The 17,757-nt window shown below is 41.9% G+C and overlaps 1 protein-coding gene and 2 long non-coding RNA genes across 3 annotated transcripts in view; all 3 read left to right on the forward strand.

Moving 5' to 3' along the window:
- Positions 1–1,802: 1,802 nt before the first annotated feature.
- LOC128473851 (palmitoyltransferase ZDHHC20-A-like) lies at positions 1,803–7,814 on the forward strand. The gene is made up of 10 exons (XM_053456075.1): positions 1,803–1,908; positions 2,807–2,833; positions 3,838–3,932; positions 4,359–4,479; positions 5,187–5,256; positions 5,615–5,719; positions 5,793–5,913; positions 6,859–6,991; positions 7,302–7,428; positions 7,772–7,814. The coding sequence occupies exons 1-10, from the start codon at positions 1,803–1,805 to the stop codon at positions 7,812–7,814; spliced, it is 948 nt and encodes a 315-aa protein (XP_053312050.1).
- A 270-nt stretch (positions 7,815–8,084) lies between these two features.
- LOC128474159 (uncharacterized) lies at positions 8,085–9,275 on the forward strand. Its single transcript, XR_008346320.1, has 3 exons — positions 8,085–8,236; positions 8,600–8,661; positions 9,172–9,275. It is a non-coding gene; the product is annotated as an uncharacterized LOC128474159 (long non-coding RNA).
- Positions 9,276–9,298: 23 nt separating this feature from the next.
- Positions 9,299–17,757, forward strand: part of LOC128474158 (uncharacterized) — a 67,362-nt gene continuing 58,903 nt past the window's right edge. The window contains exons 1-3 of the long non-coding RNA XR_008346319.1: positions 9,299–9,417; positions 9,544–9,607; positions 10,377–10,595. This is a non-coding gene — a long non-coding RNA (uncharacterized LOC128474158). The remainder of the gene's footprint in view (positions 9,418–9,543; positions 9,608–10,376; positions 10,596–17,757) is intronic.

Below are 17,757 nucleotides of genomic sequence, written 5' to 3' on the forward strand. Positions count from 1 at the left end.
GGAGCGCTTCTTACAGTCCATATATTCACAGAGTATGACAAAACTATAACTGACAGAGTAAGAAATGAATTAGGTACAGATGGCCCTGCCCCCAAATTTACAATCTAGAAGACAGTCCTAAATGCACTAAATAAACACGTGCAATATTGTTTACAGATTAAAGTAAGCATTATATAACACACCAAATAAATCCATGCCATTGTGTTAATATAAGCAATGTAAACTGATCAGCCATAACATCATAACCACCTGCCTCATATTGTGTAGGGCCCCCTATTGCCACCAAAACAGCGGGCGGTCAGACACTGTACCTGCGGGTCCCGGTAATCCCGCGCAGTTCCGCAAGGCTGCCTTTGCGCTGCTCCCTTACAGTGTCTCCTCTCTTGCTCCGCCCAGGAACAAAGCGGAGTCCCGTGATGTGACGTCACTTCCCGTGACTCTGCTGTGTTCCTGGGCGGAGCAAGAGAAGAAACGCTGTGAGGGAGCAACTCGAGGGTAGCCTTGCGGGACAGCGTGGGAAATCTGCAGTTCAGGTAAGGAGGTGGGCGTGATTGGCCACATTTGTGGCGGGAGCAGGCGGGATTGGGCACACATGTTGCAGGAGCGGGCGGGAGTGGAACACCCACATTGCGGGAGCGGGCGGGATTGGACACGTGCAGGGCTCTAGTACCAAGATGTTTACAGCAGATCCTTTAAGTCCTGTAAATTGCGAGGTGCGGCCTCCATGGATGCTTCCTGGTGCCATGTGTTTTCCAGGTAAGCAATGGACACGCACACGGCTATCAACGTGATGTTAAAGAACACGTGATTCATCAGGCCAACTTCTTCCACCCCTCCGTGCATCAATTCTTATCCTCACGTGCCCATTGTAGGTGCTTTGGCTCTTTTAGGTTGATGAGATAAAACTCCTTAATTTGCCTGTTTTAATAAAAACAGGTACCCTGTGTAAACTTAACCGTATATTTATTCTACAAGAGTGCCTCCCTGGGACTAGAGGTGATCTTAACCCCTTCATGACTAGGAAGTTTTGCCCCTTACATACTCCAAACAGTTTTTGTTTTTTTTCTAGTGTCTTTAGGAAATTTGTGGCTTCAGAAAAATATTTTTTTCTTGTGTATCTTCACCAATTACTGTAATTTGTATTTTATTTATTTTTGATGAAAGCAGGCAGTACTGGACTGTATTACCAAGAAACCAGAAAATGTGTTTATGATGTAATGTGCCCCACACACACCATATATATTATAGGATTATAGATGCACATAAATCCTCCACTTACTATTACAGCAAAAAAAAACAGGGGTATAAGACTTAATTGTAAAACATTCATAGATTGCAAGATTGCAACACTGGTCCGAGGCGGGGAGAGCAAAAAAAAAACCCCACAATTGTATAACTTATGTCCTTTATTGTAAATAATTATGTATCGCCCAGTGCCTCTGAGTAGAACAAATGATCCCGGTTATTTCTCCTTTCGCAGCAGCAACGGCAAATGCTTATTGTAGTTATGAATGAGTCTCACGTGGAACCGCGGAGGGATGTTTACTCATCCGTTCTCTAGGTAAAGCATTGATAATTCTGTTACCAACATCTACCTTTTACAACTATGACCCCCCCCCCGGGTGAGAAAATCCGTCACTATTGCCCCTTCGCAGTAGCCTACTAGACCTGACTGTGAGTGCAGCCGCTGAGTAGATCCGGCCCTGGTCACAGACAGTTAGCGTCCCCTTTGTGGCGTAGTAGAGCTTTATCTCCGCCGCCGCCGGGAGCCTCTCACTTGTGTTGGTTGCGGTGTGGTGATCATGGCGTTTACTTACGGTGGCTATTTGGCGCGTTGCATTCCCATGCTCATCCTCATGGCCGTCGTGTGGTGGTCATACTACGCCTTCGTGGTGGAGCTTTGCATTTGTAAGTAACCGGAACCCCCCCCGTACCCAGAAAGCGCGTTACTCTCCAAATAACCTCTAGAAAACCGCGGGGACTCCTCCAGAGGAGCGCTTCTGCTCCGTTATATAAGTCGTTGTGTGTTTGTTACCGGGTGATATACATTCGCGGTAAATGCGGAGTCCTGGGAATCCGTGCAGCTCTTGGTTTGTGGGGTTTCACCCGGTATGTCCGGTTCTTGGTTTCTGCTAAACATGTCTTCAGAAAGTCGCCTTATGTTCGGAACAGCCTTATGCGGGTGATATGTCTGCTGATAGTCCCGTGTATAAACCGAATGCTTCTGTGTAACCCATGAAACATGCTGTATGTGTCTGAAATATGCTGACACGAGTCTAAATTGGTGATTTTTAGGGTTTCAGAGCTTCCCAGGAACCCTTTTTACTTTTAGAGAGTAATTTCACAAAAAGCGTCGTCCTGGGACCAGTTGCCCCTTTTGCCCCGTGTAAAATCGAGCTGTGGCTGGAGACAGTGGACAGGAACGGCCCTTCGTAATGCAAAATGGCTTCAGAGTTCAGATCCCGACTTTCATGCCAACTATCCGTTTAGTGAATAAACCCCTTTTATTGTCGCGGGACTTTAGGCATTCAAATAATCTGCGGTACAACATGCGGTCTACTGCAGCTCTGGTGCTTAAAGTAGTGCAGTTACCATGGCAGCCAACAGAAGGGTGATTGCTCCGCTTTTACCGCTCCGCACCGGGATTACTCCGTATATATAATCCGTATTGTTCTTGGGGTTTCCTGTTATGTTGTTAAAGTCACAAGCGCAGTGTGTTTCTGCGTTAAACCTTTATTATTATTTGTTTATTTTGTATGGAGTCTTTATTGACTGTTTAATAATAAATATTTCTTTTCTCTTGTAGATACGATCAAATCAACCATTGAAAAGGGTAAATGTTTTAATTTTTTCGTACATAGACCATTAAGTTGTCGTTATTACCTGTTGGGTTACCTGTGATGTTTAGCTCCACAAATTCACTGATTGTCCGCCTTTATTTTGAAACGCTGTATTTTGGGCTAAACTGGCCCTTCTTAATGCATCGGAGCGTTAACCTGATCGCTCTCACAGTTAATATAAAATATATTATAAAATACTGACACTTATTCATGCGCGTCTGCAGAAAGTCTATAGATTTAACACTATATAGCCAATCGGTGTGTATATATATATATATATATACTGTATTTGCTCAATTAGACGACCCCCCCCAAATTTTTTATATTAATTTAGGGGGGGGGAGAAACCTGAATATAAGACTACCCTATAAAAAATGTTTTACTAGTAAATATTAATTCACATGTAAACTATATTTTAATATTTAATAAAAACTATGATTTGAGAATATTTTTTTTATTTCTTTTTATTTGCCACTCTGCCCCCCAGATATGCCTTATTCTCTCCTATATGCCACTCTGCCCCCCCGATATGCCTTATACTCCTATATGCCACTCTGCCCCCCCCCCCCGACGTATAAATGCATCCCCAGATTTGTCTAGCGGGGGCAGCTGGTGAACGTCTGCTGCTGGCCGGCACTTCCACCGGGGATTCTATGATGGAGCACCCGAAGGTCATGTGACGCCGGTGCTCCATCATAGAAGCCCCAGTGGAAGTGCTGGCAGCAGCAGAGGTGGTCTATGCGCATTGCGCAGGAGTTCACCGGCTGCCGGACAGGAGGATCCAGGTTCCCTGCAGCGCTGCGGAGGATCTAGATCTTAGTCTTGTACTCCGACCTCTATTTGAGGTCCGATTATATGATAACCTCGGATATAAGACGAGGGGTATTTCTCAGAGCATTTGCTCTGAAAAAAGGCTTATATTCAAGCAAATACGGTAAATATTGATAATAATTGATTGCTTGCATTGTAACTCTATGCATTTGTGTTTTTGTTATAGTTGTATATCTGGTGATTTATCACATGATATTTATGATGTTCTTCTGGTCATACTGGAGAACGATAGTTACGTTGCCGGCCATTCCATCTAAACAGGTACGTGTTGGGAGGTTGAGAATCGTCACTTGTCTCCTCCGGCTTTCGCATTATATTTTGAAGATGATGTTCCACCTATTATGCTGAACGTAACACTTTTCCCAGAAATAATTCTTTAATGTGCAGTTTTACCATTTTAGTAAATTTTGGAAGGGAGACATAATTGTCGTGACAGAAAAGCAAAGAACTCATAGGCTGTTGTCTTAGAAATGGAGAAAATGTTATTAATTGTGTTGATGCCATTTTTACGTGATTCTTAAGAGCAATTGCTGAGTTGTAAATGTTATTATTCTTCTAACGCCTTACTTGGTTATAAAGATATATGTCTTTTAGGATATTGGGAGAAAAGATCCTCCGGTATTTCTTGAATATGTTGGATTGTTTGGTAACAAATCACTAATCCACCATTTTATTCATCTTTTATAGTTTTGCTTATCCAAATCTGACATGAAGCGATACAAAAAGGAAGACAGAAAAGAGATTCGGCAAGAGATTCTCAAGCGGGCAGCTAAAGATTTGCCAATCGTCACAAGAACGCGAACCAATGGTGCGTACAGTCGCTTCTTTATTCATTCAGTGATATAATAGTAAAGTATTGTCAAAGTAATCAAACCACGTGAAGTCCGAGTGCACAAGTCAGAATCGAGATCAGCCCAAGGAAATTATAGAGGCGTTTTATCCAACCCGGCTTCAGCTTCCGCTCCTTCACGAGCCGGCTGAGTCAGATTGTGGTCACAGTCGTAGTAGATGCTCACATAGCAGGTTTTATGCCAGTGACCAAAATAAACATTTCTTTAAATTGTTGCTATAGTCAGGTTCCTGATAAATCAGCCAACCTGTCTGTTTACAGAACTTCAGGGAATATTTTCATACACAAGAATTATCAATGTGATTGCATTTACATCAAGAAATAAATGTGCATTAAATCAAAAACCATCCCTACAAGACAGCTTTACGCGTTTCACACACCAGGCCCTTCATTAGAAGAGCTTATGATTAAGAGTCTGGTACGCCAAACGCGTGAAGTTGTCTTGTGAGTTGCTTGATGTCTCCCATCGCGTCGCTGGGCTGCGTGTTTATTTTTCCTGCAGATAAAGACATTACTCGGGGACGCCGAGTAATTAAGCATGTTTAATGTATGCCGGTGTCCCTATGTACCTTGACTACATCAATCTACGTTCAGTATATTCTTCTACTCTTTCCGATCATGTTGGTGTCGTGTTTTTTAAACCCCCCTCCTTTTTTGTGCCACAGGTATCCGGTATTGTAATGACTGCAAGGTTATTCCACCTGACCGGTGTTATCATTGTTCAATTTGTGAAAGGTAAGCCTGTTATTTATGTTTTTTTACTTACAATATTGATCTAAAGATGTGTGTTGCTCAGATTTTTAGAAATACAGCACCTGTGTGTTTGTTTTCTATGTATTGTGATATTTTGTATTTATTATTTGTGGTAAATGAACATTGAAGCAGTAGAAGGCCGTTTACAGATTTAGCTCAGCGCTTGTTCCCAGCCGGTTGCCGGATCCTGACACTGGCTTCTATACAAGCTTTCTTTTACCGGCAAGTGAAATGGAGACTGTACAGTGCTTAAATTTGTAGTGACACCTAGATTCACGGCTAGGTCATTTCTATTTTATCCTGTCGGTGAATGTGAAGCTGAGTTGGAAATACTCTTCAGACTGCCATATTTGCTCCAGATATGTTCCGAAATATTTTTGCAATCTCACATTTTCTTACTGTCTCTTTTTAGATGTGTGCTTAAGAGGGACCATCACTGCCCCTGGTATGTATTCATTAAGTATTTACATTTCATACATTTGTTTATTCATGTACTAAACCCAGGATTTTTGTTGTAGGGTCAACAATTGTATTGGATTTGCTAACTACAAGTTCTTCTTGCTGTTCTTGTTGTACGCCTCGCTGTACTGCCTGTTTGTTGCTTCAACGGTGCTCCAATATTGCATAAAGTTTTGGATGGTATGCATTTAATGTTTTTTAAATTATCGAGATGTATTTAGTAGATGTTGTATGTCTTAATTTCATTATAAACAAATGGCACATACTTATCTTAAGCTTTCATGTTATTAATATGTATGTCCAGTGAATAGCACTGCAGAATATGACGGCACCATTTAAAGCAGTAAAACCTTTCATATAGTGTAAATGTTCTCTATACATTGGGCTAGCCGATTTCTCTTGAAAACGTATGTTTCGCTCTATACTGTCGCTCCTGGAACTCTTCTGGCATCTAATAAGTTTTCATTCGGTGTCGCCTTTCTACAGCAAATCTGGGGAGTTATTCTCAGGTAAATTCATGTGGTCCAGTGATCGTGTTTTTCATCAAAACTTGCATGTATTTAATGTTCTCCGTTTGTTTGGTTAAACCTGTGGGCAAAGCATGGTGCACGTACCACCTGGCAGTAAGAGGGTTAACATGTAGGCTTCATAAAGCGGTGCTGTAAAGTTCAATGTTTGACGTCATCACCCCAGTTAAAAAAGTCATTTTTAAGGTATTTTAAGACCATCCGCGTTGGATCTCCCATCGTATCATATATTCAGGATGCGTCTTGTAGATAAATCACACTTTCTGTCTATAGACCTCAGATTCATCTGTACAGACACGTGCTCAAGTGTAGATATAGTTCTTAATTGCCGTTTAGAGGGAAGTAACTTGCTTGTAAATACTAAAAAGTGTGTGAAGCCGTGCCCTGCTTTTATCGCGTGCGCTGAGGTTAGATTACGGATTTGTAAGATATTGAAAGGCGCAGATACTTGTGATGAGCAGGATATTTATTGCCGATGTGATGTATTACACCCGGTTCATTTGTTGCTCTTCACTTTTGCCCAGCGCTGTCTGCTTTAGTCTAGACTATAATCCGTGTGACGCGATTACATGGTTAATCCTTGTTTTTCTCTCTATAGAAATATCCGCTGGACGCCCATGCCAAGAGCCACGTCTTAGCTCTGTTCTTTGTGGGAGTCGTGTTCTTCATCTTCGTATTTTCTCTGTTTTACTTTCATTGTCGGCTTGTTGGGAAAAATAGATCAACTTATGGTAATGTCTTTGCTTTCTCTCGCATAAGTACAATAAGTAGTGTTCGTTAGTAAGTGGGAATAGATTAAGCGCTTTCTAATATAAGTGATGCTAAATCACTAGCAATAAATAAATATCACAGTAAATAACGTGTGACAATACGAGAAATATAAAAAAAATATATATATATATCCTCACATATTATACAAAGGCCTTTCCTTTTGGCCAACCCAAAACAAATCACCCCTGGCGCATTATAATTCATTCGTTTAGCTTGCATAAATACAGAACCTTATCCTGGTTGTGACAAATACTGTTATTTTGATTTCAGAGGTACAGTTTACTCCATGTTTTGAAACCGGTGCAGAAAAGGACGGATTTTACCTTGGCTTCAGCAGGAATTTCAGAGAGGTTTTTGGGGATCAAAAGCTGCTTTGGCTGCTGCCCGTGTTCACGAGGTACACTTACATATTTTATTCCCTAGAACGATGATTATTAATACTTACCGGCCGTGCCATGCTATGGAGAATTCCTATTGCCTACTACTGTACTGACAGCTCTATTAACTGGAAATGATATCACGGTGACCGAAATGCTGAAAACCAATGCCATGATCGTAGCATTAATATGCTTAACAATGATTAATCTGACCCATTTGAGCTTTCTAAAAGTTCCATGTTTTCTCTGGTGTCATTGGGAGTGTTAGATTGTAATCAAGATGAACCTGTATGTCTGAACATGTGTTAAAACAATTGTCTATTCTTTATATTCTCTTTTTGATACTTTGGGGTCTCCCTTTAGAAAGCAGAAGGGATATCATGAAACGGCGTGCAAGAGATGGTGATAATTTTGCCCCCTGTGCAATTTGAGGTCCTCACCATAGTTAAAATATATATAAATATTATGCTGTGTCTTTAGTATTAGTGCGTTGCTTTCCGATCATACATGGGACTGCCAGAGCATTATTCCAAGTATCTGCTCAGCGAGCATGTTTTGAAACATAATTATCACTGAAAACGCTAGCTGCCAGGTTTTTTTTTTTTTTCTTTTACATCAAGTAGGTTTGGATATTATTTGGCAATGAGTCAATTTATCACAAATCTTCTCCCCAGTTACATTGAGGAGTGCTGCGGTTCCACACTGAAGCTACTAATCCATTTATTGTTTTTCTTACAGTTTGGGAAATGGCGAAGCTTTTCCAACTCGCATTGTTTCAGGGGACCCTGAGCAAAATGCTGGGATGAACCAAGATGACATCCCCAAACAGTATGTACCACTTCTATACTTTTCCCCTTATAAGCATACGCAGAAGCACATAACTAAAGCTTAATAAATGATTCACTGCAGCGAAGGGTATTTGGTGCTTCCGTGCTGCAAATATGTGCAACTAAGAGTTTTATATATATATATATATATATATATACACACAAATACTTTACTGTTCCCAAAGAATTGCAGTTTACATAATACATGTTTGTAAAGCCCCAATTTATTGCATGATATATACAGTGTATATAATCCGTTTGTTTATATGCCCAAGTCAACCTGAACGATGCTGCATCCTTTGTCGAAATCCTTTTGAATAAAATTTCTAAATTGCATGTAAATAAAATCTTTTTCTGTTTGCAGCTCTGGTTCCACGTAGGCATCCTCTGCCAGACCTCTCAGCGAGCTCCAGAAATGGGCAAAAGGTATGGTTCAAACATTTTATGTTTGCTACTTATAAACAGACATAATCATTTGCATGTGTCGGCTAGTAAATCGAATGGCTTTGGCATTTTGCCTTTATTATCCCTTTGTGACAAGGAGCATAATAGTACATTGCAAAATCCCCACGGCTGATTTATTTAACTATGTCTCAAAAAGGTCATATAGGATGCACTGCACTAGAGAGCTGTACATATACATAAGCGTGAAATACCTATATATATCACTCGCTACTACTTTTATTTTTTTTATAAACCTTAACTTTTGAGTAGCAGTTTTGCACTTGCGGCGTGCAATTTATAGGATATATAGATGTTCCAGTTATTCCACTTATGTTTTTCACAGTATCTTTTCTCCCCTGAGGGTCCAAACATACGCTGATAATTCTGTGTTGTGTGTTCTGCCAATGCTGATAAGTAAATATTTTCATTATATGATTAAGGAATGTGCATATTGTGATATTTTTGTTTTTAATGCTCAGCTTTATTTCGCAGTTATGTTATAGAAGACCTTCCAACGGGGATTAGGCACCAACATTTCTCGTTGTGGACATTTACTCGGGTCTGTGATGGACGATTTAACAACGTTCTATGGATCTTCACAAACCTTGCCACGGACACTGGACAATTTGCCGATCCCTGCTTTCCAACTGCTGAACTTCAACTCCCATTATTTCCATCCAGGGACAAGCACATCCAGCCAGAAGGTTCTGATTCAGGGTGTCATGGAAAAATATTTTCGTACGTAAGGTTTATTGTAATCATGTAACTATAGCAGTAGTGGGTGTGCAACTCATTATTGATTATACTGGATTTTTATGATTTAAGGAGGCTGTGCTTAAAAGTCCTATTATTTCTGTGTTTCAGATTAGAAATGCCACGTCGCAATAGACGTAGAAGGCTGATTGGTGTGATCTAACCAGGGAAAATGGTAAGAATAATGCTGTGAGGAAGCCTTTCCTCCATAACAACGTTATCCCAACTTTTGTATGTTGATGATACCCGCTAATAGTAAATTAGCCTAAATTTCACATGCACGTTCTGTGATGCTGAGTCGTGGAGGTCATAAACACACAGCTTAATGAATAATTCAAATTCAGAGGTTTTCATTGCCACATATTTTGTTCCATGGCCTAAATTTCATATTTATTTAGTTGACTACGTTCTAAAAAGTAACAGTAAAAACAAAACCGATTTCCAAAGGTTGCCAAGTTATGCTTTGTCATACATGCCTAGTTAAGGATAACTTGCACGTCCCATTTCAAATACAAAACAAATGTTTTCTGTGTACGTTGAAAACTAACAATAAATGCATCTGCTTTTACTTTCTCTTTAGAGATGAAGTTCCATTTTCAAAAACAAATGCAAAGTTTTTGTGTATAATAGAAGTCTTACAAGTACATTTAAAGACTTTGAGCAAAGATATATGCAAAGGGTTGCTAATAAGCAGTCTCACTGCGCTACAAGAGGTGCGGAGTTGCTTTTTTTTGTACACAGCATGTATTATTCCATTGATGGGATAAGCGGAACAGTCTTGTGTATGTTTTCTGATGGACCAAACTATAAAATATTGGGTATATTGTGCTCTGGTTGTGAAAGTTGTACAAAATGTTTTCTATATGCATATTATATCCACACTGAAGTGTCTAAAACAAATTGAGATGTTTGTGCCAACCGCTTGTTTGTTTTCTTTTCTTTAGTGCAAGCATTTCCTGAAATTCAGTTGACCCTTCAAAATCTTCCAGCGCAAGCAAAGCGCATGACGTCGGACGCATACGTCTAGACAAGAAACGGAGGGGGGAATCATTTCAAGTTACATTATGTATTGTAATAGCTGTTAAGTGTTAAGAATTAAGTGTTAAGAATTAAGTGTTAAGTTTTAAGTGTTAAGTTATCAATAAAAAAACATAAATATGTTTGTATTTACAAAATTATGTGTTTGGTTAGTACTTTAACCCCTTCAGTCCCCTATGGACGTACCGGTACGTCCAAAAAACGCCTCCCAAGAATCTTGCAGCGGCAGGGACGCATCCCTTCCGCTACACGGGAGATCGCTGGCTTTCTGCTGTCCGATCTCCTGTAACAGCTTCCGGCATGAAGCTGGAAAACTGTTACAGTTGTAAATGCCCTATCGCGCGTTCAGGCTTTCCCTTCTGGGTCACCTCGCTATTGACGTCACCCGGAAGTTCACGGGAGGACAGGGTATCCCCTGCAGGGTCTGTCTGGGCTATCCGATCACTCCGATGAGGGACCTATCCGATCACTATCCGGCAGTAATGTCACACAATCGCTGTGATGACCAATCACAGCGATCGTGTGACCGTTACTGCAGATGCTCTTCCTCTCTCCTCCATCATTGCGATCTGAAGGAGAGAGACAGAGCATTGTCTGCATTTGCAGCAGTACATATAAAGAAAAACCCACAAAAATCAATACATAACCCACCAAATACATATTTTACCCTCCCCACGATTGTCTAAAAAAAAATAAACTTAAAGAAAAAAAATATTAGGTTTAGTTTGGTGGGTGGTTAGAGGGAATTGGGGACAGCATAGGGTTTTAGAAATTGGGTAGGTAGGCTAGTGTCATAATGGAGCACCGTGTCTTCAGCACTGAGGAGGTTTATATCTTCCTCATTCAGTCTGATGACGAAGCCACTCTGACTGCGTCAGACGACGAAGCCACTCTGACTGCATCAGATATTGACCCGATATCTGATGTGTCTAGCTCTGCGTCAGATAATGCGTCAATATCTGACGAGTCAGAGGAAGATGATGATGGCCAGGTTCCACCTGCTAAAGCCAGGCGTGGAGAGCATTACTCTAAATATAATTGGGCGCCACTCAGGGCCGGCCTTTGGGGTGTGTGACCTGTGCGACCGCACAGGGCGCCACACTCCAGAGGGCGCCGCCGCGCGGTCCGACGCCACCGTAGCGTACCGCTGCCGTCAGCTCAAACATCTATGCAGCCCAGTGTCGGGCAGCTGACCAAGGAGGCAGAAGCCAGACCTGGCACCCCACTGAAATAAAAAAATTGGGGCCCTGACCCTTATGATGGGCATTGTGAAAAAGCCCAATATTCGGTCATATTGGAGCACAGATCCCATATTATCCACCCCTGCTTTTCCCCAAATAATGCTCTGGAACAGGTACTTTGAGCTCCTAAAATGTTTACATTTTAGTGACAATTTCCAATGCCCCCCTAGAGAGCACCCCCAATTTGACCGTTTATATAAATTGAGGCCCATTATCAATTATTTTTCTATTAAATTCCCTGCAATTTATACCCCCGATAAAAATGTTGCTGTAGATGAGTCCCTGGTCCTATTCAAGGCTAGACTGAACTTCAAACAGTATATCCTGTCCCAAGGGCTCAAGGTACGGTGTAAGGTTATATAAACTTTGTGAGAGTGGGTCAGGATATACTGTTTCCTTCAGATTCTACAAAGGGAGTGACAGTTACCTTGACCCCCCTGGCTGCCCACAATCTGTGGGTACTAGTGGGAAGATAGTGTAGGACCTGCTGACCCCCTATTTGAATAAGGGCTACCACCTCTGGGTGGATAACTTTCATACCAGCCCAGATTTATTTCATTTTTTATTTTTGGAGCAGACCCCAGCATGTGGCACTGTTAGGCCAACCCGCAAGGGTTATCCCAAAAATGTAACTTACCCCAAGCAGAGGCGCAGCACTACCAGTGCTCTGCGCAGTCAGGAGCTATTGGTCCCCAGGTACACTGACAGGAAGGATGTGTATATCCTCTCCACTATACACAACGAGAAGGCGGTACCTGTCAGTGTACGTGGGGAAGGTGATACACAGGTGCTCAAGCCTTAGTGCGTCACCGATTACAAAAGGAACATGAGGGGTGTAGATCTTTCTGACCAGTGTCTGCAGCCGTACCTGGTGCTGCGTAAGACCAAGACCTGGTACAAAAAGGTGGCTATTTACCTCACCCAGGTTGCCATGTACAACACATATGTGTTGTACAAGAAATGTGCCACTGGGAAGATCTACACCCAGAGTTCTAGGTAAAAATCCTGAGTGATATTCTCTCAGGATGAGAATGTCCTGCGTCTTACCTGCAGGCACTTTCCTTGTACAATACCCCCCCCCCCCCACTGATGCCAAACAGAAGCCTCAGAAAAGATGCAGAGTCTGTTACAAAAAGGGTATTAGGAAGGACTCCAGGTACCACTGCCCTTCCTGCCCCTCTTAGCCAGGACTCTACATCGATGAGTGCTTCATGATCTACCACACCAAGGTAGATTATTACATTTCTTTTGAGGTGAGGGGAGTATTTTCAATTGGCACAATTCCATACGTTTTTGCCCTGCAAAATCCAAAAACATAAACATTTATTTTAATAAACATAAATAACCATATGCATAAAAAAACCTATGCGTGTGGGGTATTTCCGTAATCAGGAGAGGCGGCTGAACAATTTAGGATAGATTTCTCTGCCGTAACACATACCCTGTGCAAAAAAATCCTAAGAAGCCTTGGTGAAAAAAGTGCAGGAACTAATTTCTGCGGCCATCTTTGACAGTGATTGGTGGCCAAATAGCTGCATGTAGAATGCCCAAATACCCCTGATAGGATGGCCTGGATTGTCTGCTTTACAGAAATATATACCTTTGTGGGTGTTTTTGGTTTATTTGTTTAAAATTAGAGTTGCAGTCCCATCATACCTAATGTAAAAATTTAACGCCTTTATATATAGTAATGTACACCTTATTATTATTATTATTTATTGTTTCATATAGCGCCATCAAATTCCGTAGCACTGTACAATGGGTAGACAGGACATAACAAGTAGTATGTAACATAACAAATTGACTAACAGGAGGAGATCATTGGATGAGCGGAGAGACCGGATACGAGTGTATTTAGAGTGATGAGATGTAGGGAGGGGAACCGCTGTGAAGGGCTTTGAAAGTAAGAGTGAGGATATTGAAATGAATCCTGAAGCGCACAGGCAGCCATTGAAGAGACCGACAGAGGTGAGAGACATTAGTAAAGCGATGTGAGAGGAAGATAAGTCTGGCAGCAGCATTCATGGTGGATTGTAGAGGGGTGAGACAGTTAAGAGGGAGACCAGCTAAGACAGAGTTACAGTAATCAAGACGGGAGATAATCAGGGCATGGACAAGAGCCTTAGTGGCATGCTGTGTTAGGAAGGGACAGATGCGGGCAATGTTTTTAAGATAGAGGCGAGAGTTTTTAGAGACAGACTGAATATGGGGGTGTGAACGAAAGGTCGGAGTCAAGGGTGACACCAAGACAGCGTGCATGAGTAGACGGGGAGATGATAGCACCATTAACATTGAGGGAGATAGATGGGGGAATCATAGCATTGGAGGGAGGGGAAGATGAGGAGTGCAGTTTTGGAGAGGTTAAGTTTCAAGAAACGTGCAGACATCCAGGTAGAGACAGATGCAAGGCAGTTAGATACACAATCTAGGAGAGGATAGATAGATCTGGGTGTCATGAGCGTACAGGTGGTATTGAAAGCAAAAGGATGAAATCAGTTTGCCAAAGGGAGGAAACGTAAAGAGAGAACAGAAGGGGTCCTAAAACGGAGCCTTGGGGTACCCCAACTGAGGGAGGGAAAGTGTTACTGGAGATAGAGACACTGAAGGTAAGATCAGAGAGGTAGGAAGTGAGCCATGAGAGAGCAGTATCACGGAGGCCAAGATTGTGAAGCATTTGAAGGAGAAGAGGGTGGTCCACAGTGTCAAAAGCAGCAGAAAGCTCCAGTAGGATTAGCACGGAGTAGTGGCAATTGGATTTAGCAGTGAGTAAGTCATTAGTGACTTTAGTAAGGGCGGTCTCAGTGGAGTGTCGAGGGCGAAAACCAGATTGAAGAGGGTCAAGCAGGAAGTTGGAATCTAAAAACATAGTTAATTGTATATAAACAATTCTTTCAAGAAACTTTGAGGTGAAAGGAAGCAGAGAGATGGGACAGGTAATTGGAAAGATCAGACGGGTCGAGGGAGGACTTTTTCAAGATAGGAGTAATGGTAGCATGCTTGAAGGGCGATGGGACAGATCCAGTAGTGAGGGAGAGGTTGAAGATATGAGTTAGAGTAGGGACAAGGGTAGATGAAAGAGACTGGGTGAGATGGGAAGGGATGGGGTCAAGGAAGCATGTGGTTAAATGGCCTGAATTTCATATTTATCGTGATACTTTTTAGAACGCAGTTAACTAAATATAACAGTAAAAACAAAACAGTTTTCCAAAAGGTAGCCAAGTTATGCTTTGTCGTAAATGCCTAGTTAAGGATAACTTGCATGTCCTCTTTCAAATACAAAACAAATATGTTTTCTGTGTATGTTGAAAACTAATAATAGATGCATCTGCTTTTACAAACAGGAAGAACTTGTAGTTAGAAGATCTGACACAATGTTTGACCCTACAACAAAAATCATGGATGTAATATGAAAAAGCAGTAACAAAATGTTGCATGAATGCCAATACTTATTTATTTTTTCTCAATTCTCAGTTTATTAAAAGTATTCATAGAAAAATACACCACAAGTGGCAAATACAGTATACTGAAGAGTGGTACAGTGAGCATAACATACAGTACGATATCCATCAGGATGCCAATACTTATTTAACACATACGATGGGCAGTGATCATCTGTCAACAGGACTCATCAAAAAAAAAAAAAAAGTTATTTTATTTTTAAATGACAAACACAGAAGGCACGCGATAGCTGTATATTGCAGCATTTTCAACGGAATTAGTTGTCCCTTTTTCTTTGAGGAGGAGGTTATAGTTTTCTGAGCTTTTCGCGCAGTTCACATCGTCTATAGCATTACTCTGTAGTTTCAAACTGAACCTTACATTACCCAGCAGAATTAAATAAAAATAGTCTACCCGTTTGTAACGGGTTCACCAAGAGAGCTGTAGTAACTCCCAGAGACCACCCAGATGTATCCTCCTGTTGTCCCCGAAATCACTTCCAGAACCAGTCAGCATGCACACCTTGCTATGCTGCTATGTGTACCCAATAAGTAGACACAACTACCTTGAATTGAGCAGGAATGAACAGTTTATTGTTGTAAAACGTAGACTCATACATCCACAGAACTTAATTAACATAAATTAACATTGATTAAACCTTTAATCCCCTGACAGCAATCCTACTGATGGGATTAATTAAACAATGGTGTTCCTACCTATGCTGGGCTGTTTGTGCTTCTGGTGGGGGCATAATACTCACAGGATCCACCTCCTCTGGGGTACACTGCTGAGCATGGTCAAATAGTTCTCTGTAGGCCTGCTCCAGGATCCATTCTTCGTAAACCAAATAATCCAAAACAGCCCACAGGTCTGGCAGGTAACAGGGCACATCTGCGAGAATCCCTTCCCTGAACACCCGGATCTCCTCGCACCGATAATTCCATGGGCTCCCAAATTCTCGGTCCTCCTGGAGGCTTTCCATTATCAATCCCAGGCCGCTAAAGTCATGGCCCTCTGGCAGGTAGTCATCCTTCAGCTCTGGACACCACTGTGCGGCCTGCCAATACAGGGCCCAGTATCCACAATCCACACTCATTTCAAGTGGAAGCAACTTCTCCAATTCAGCCACCAAGTCCTTTTGAGGCTGCACTCCCAGGTACGGCATTCGCCAATCTGGTTGTAGCATGTACCATTCCTTGGAGGATGGGAGGACTATTCCCCGGACACCCTGGTCCACTCTGAGAGCCTATAAGTAGACACAACTACCTTGAATTGAGTACAGCAGGAATGAACAGTTTATTGTTGTAAAACGTAAACTCATATATCCACAGAACTTCATTAACATAAATTAACATTGAAAAACAGGTACATCTAGACAACCCAACCTTTAATCCCCTGACAGCAATCATATTGATGGAGTTCCTACCTGTGCTTTCTTTGTTTTACAGCCAGGCTGGAGCCATCTCTGAGTACCTTGGGGCCCTATATGACAGGTCATTCTGTCACATCCGTTGATCTAGGTTTCAATACAAAAAGCTCAGGATACACATTGAACCAATGACAATAAATAAAGGACGGACGCGTGAGCTGGATTATACAGTGAAAGAAAAAAATATTTGATCCCCTGCTGATTTATTACGTTTGCCTACTGACAAAGACATGACCAGTGTACAATTTTAATGGTAAATAACGCATTTCAAAGAAGTTATAAATTGATTTGCATTTTACTCAGTGAAATAAGTATTTGACCCCTTTGCAAAACATGACTTTGTATTTGGTGGCAAAACCCTCATTGGCAATCACAGAGGTCAGATGTTTCTTGTAGTTGGTCACCAGGTTTGCACAAATCTCAGGAGGGATTTTGTTCCACTCCTCTTCGCAGATCATCTCCACGTCATTAAGGTTTTGAGGCTGACATTTGCCATGATTTTCTAGGCCACTCCAGGACCTTAATGTGCTTCTTTAGCCACTCCTTTGTTGCCTTGGTCATGTGTTTTGGGTCACTGTCATGCTGGCATACCCATCCACGACCCATTTTTTAATGCCCTGTCTGAGGGAAGGAGGTTCTCACCCAAGATTTGATGGTACATGGCCCCATCCATCATCCCTTTGATGCGGTGAAGTTGTCCTGTCCCCTTAGCAGAAAAACACCCCAAAGCGTAATGTTTCCACCTCCATGTTTGATGGTGTTCTTGGGGTCATAGGCAGCATTCCTTCTCCTCCAAACACAGCGAGTTGAGTTGATGCCAAATGGCTCGAGTTTGGTCTCATCCGACCACAACACTTTCACCCAGTACTCCTCTGAATCATTCAGATGTTCATTGGCAGGCTGTACATGTGCTTTCTTGAGCAGGAGGACCTTGCTGGCGCTGCAGGGTTTCAGTCCTTCACGGCGTAGTGTGTTACCAATTGTTTTCTTTGTGACTATGGTCCCAGCTGCCTTGAGATAATTGACAAGATCCTCCAGTGTAGTTATGGGCTGTTTCCTCACTGTTCTCATGATCATTGAAACTCCCCGAGTTGAGATCTTGCATGGAGCCCCAGACCGAGGAATAATCTCACCAACTGTTTTCACATTCTCACCAAGCTGCTTGGAGATGGTCTCTGC

This window comes from Spea bombifrons, chromosome 2, assembly GCF_027358695.1.
Source record: "Spea bombifrons isolate aSpeBom1 chromosome 2, aSpeBom1.2.pri, whole genome shotgun sequence".
In the NCBI taxonomy this organism is placed as follows: domain Eukaryota; kingdom Metazoa; phylum Chordata; class Amphibia; order Anura; family Pelobatidae; genus Spea; species Spea bombifrons.

Coding starts and splice junctions, on each gene's coding strand:
- LOC128473851 (XM_053456075.1), top strand. CDS start 1,803: ATGGCGTTTACTTACGGTGGCTATTTGGCGCGTTGCATTCCCATGCTC. Junction 4,480..5,186: donor CACAAGAACGCGAACCAATG/GTGCGTACAGTC, acceptor TTTGTGCCACAG/GTATCCGGTATTGTAATGAC. Junction 5,914..6,858: donor ATTGCATAAAGTTTTGGATG/GTATGCATTTAA, acceptor TTCTCTCTATAG/AAATATCCGCTGGACGCCCA.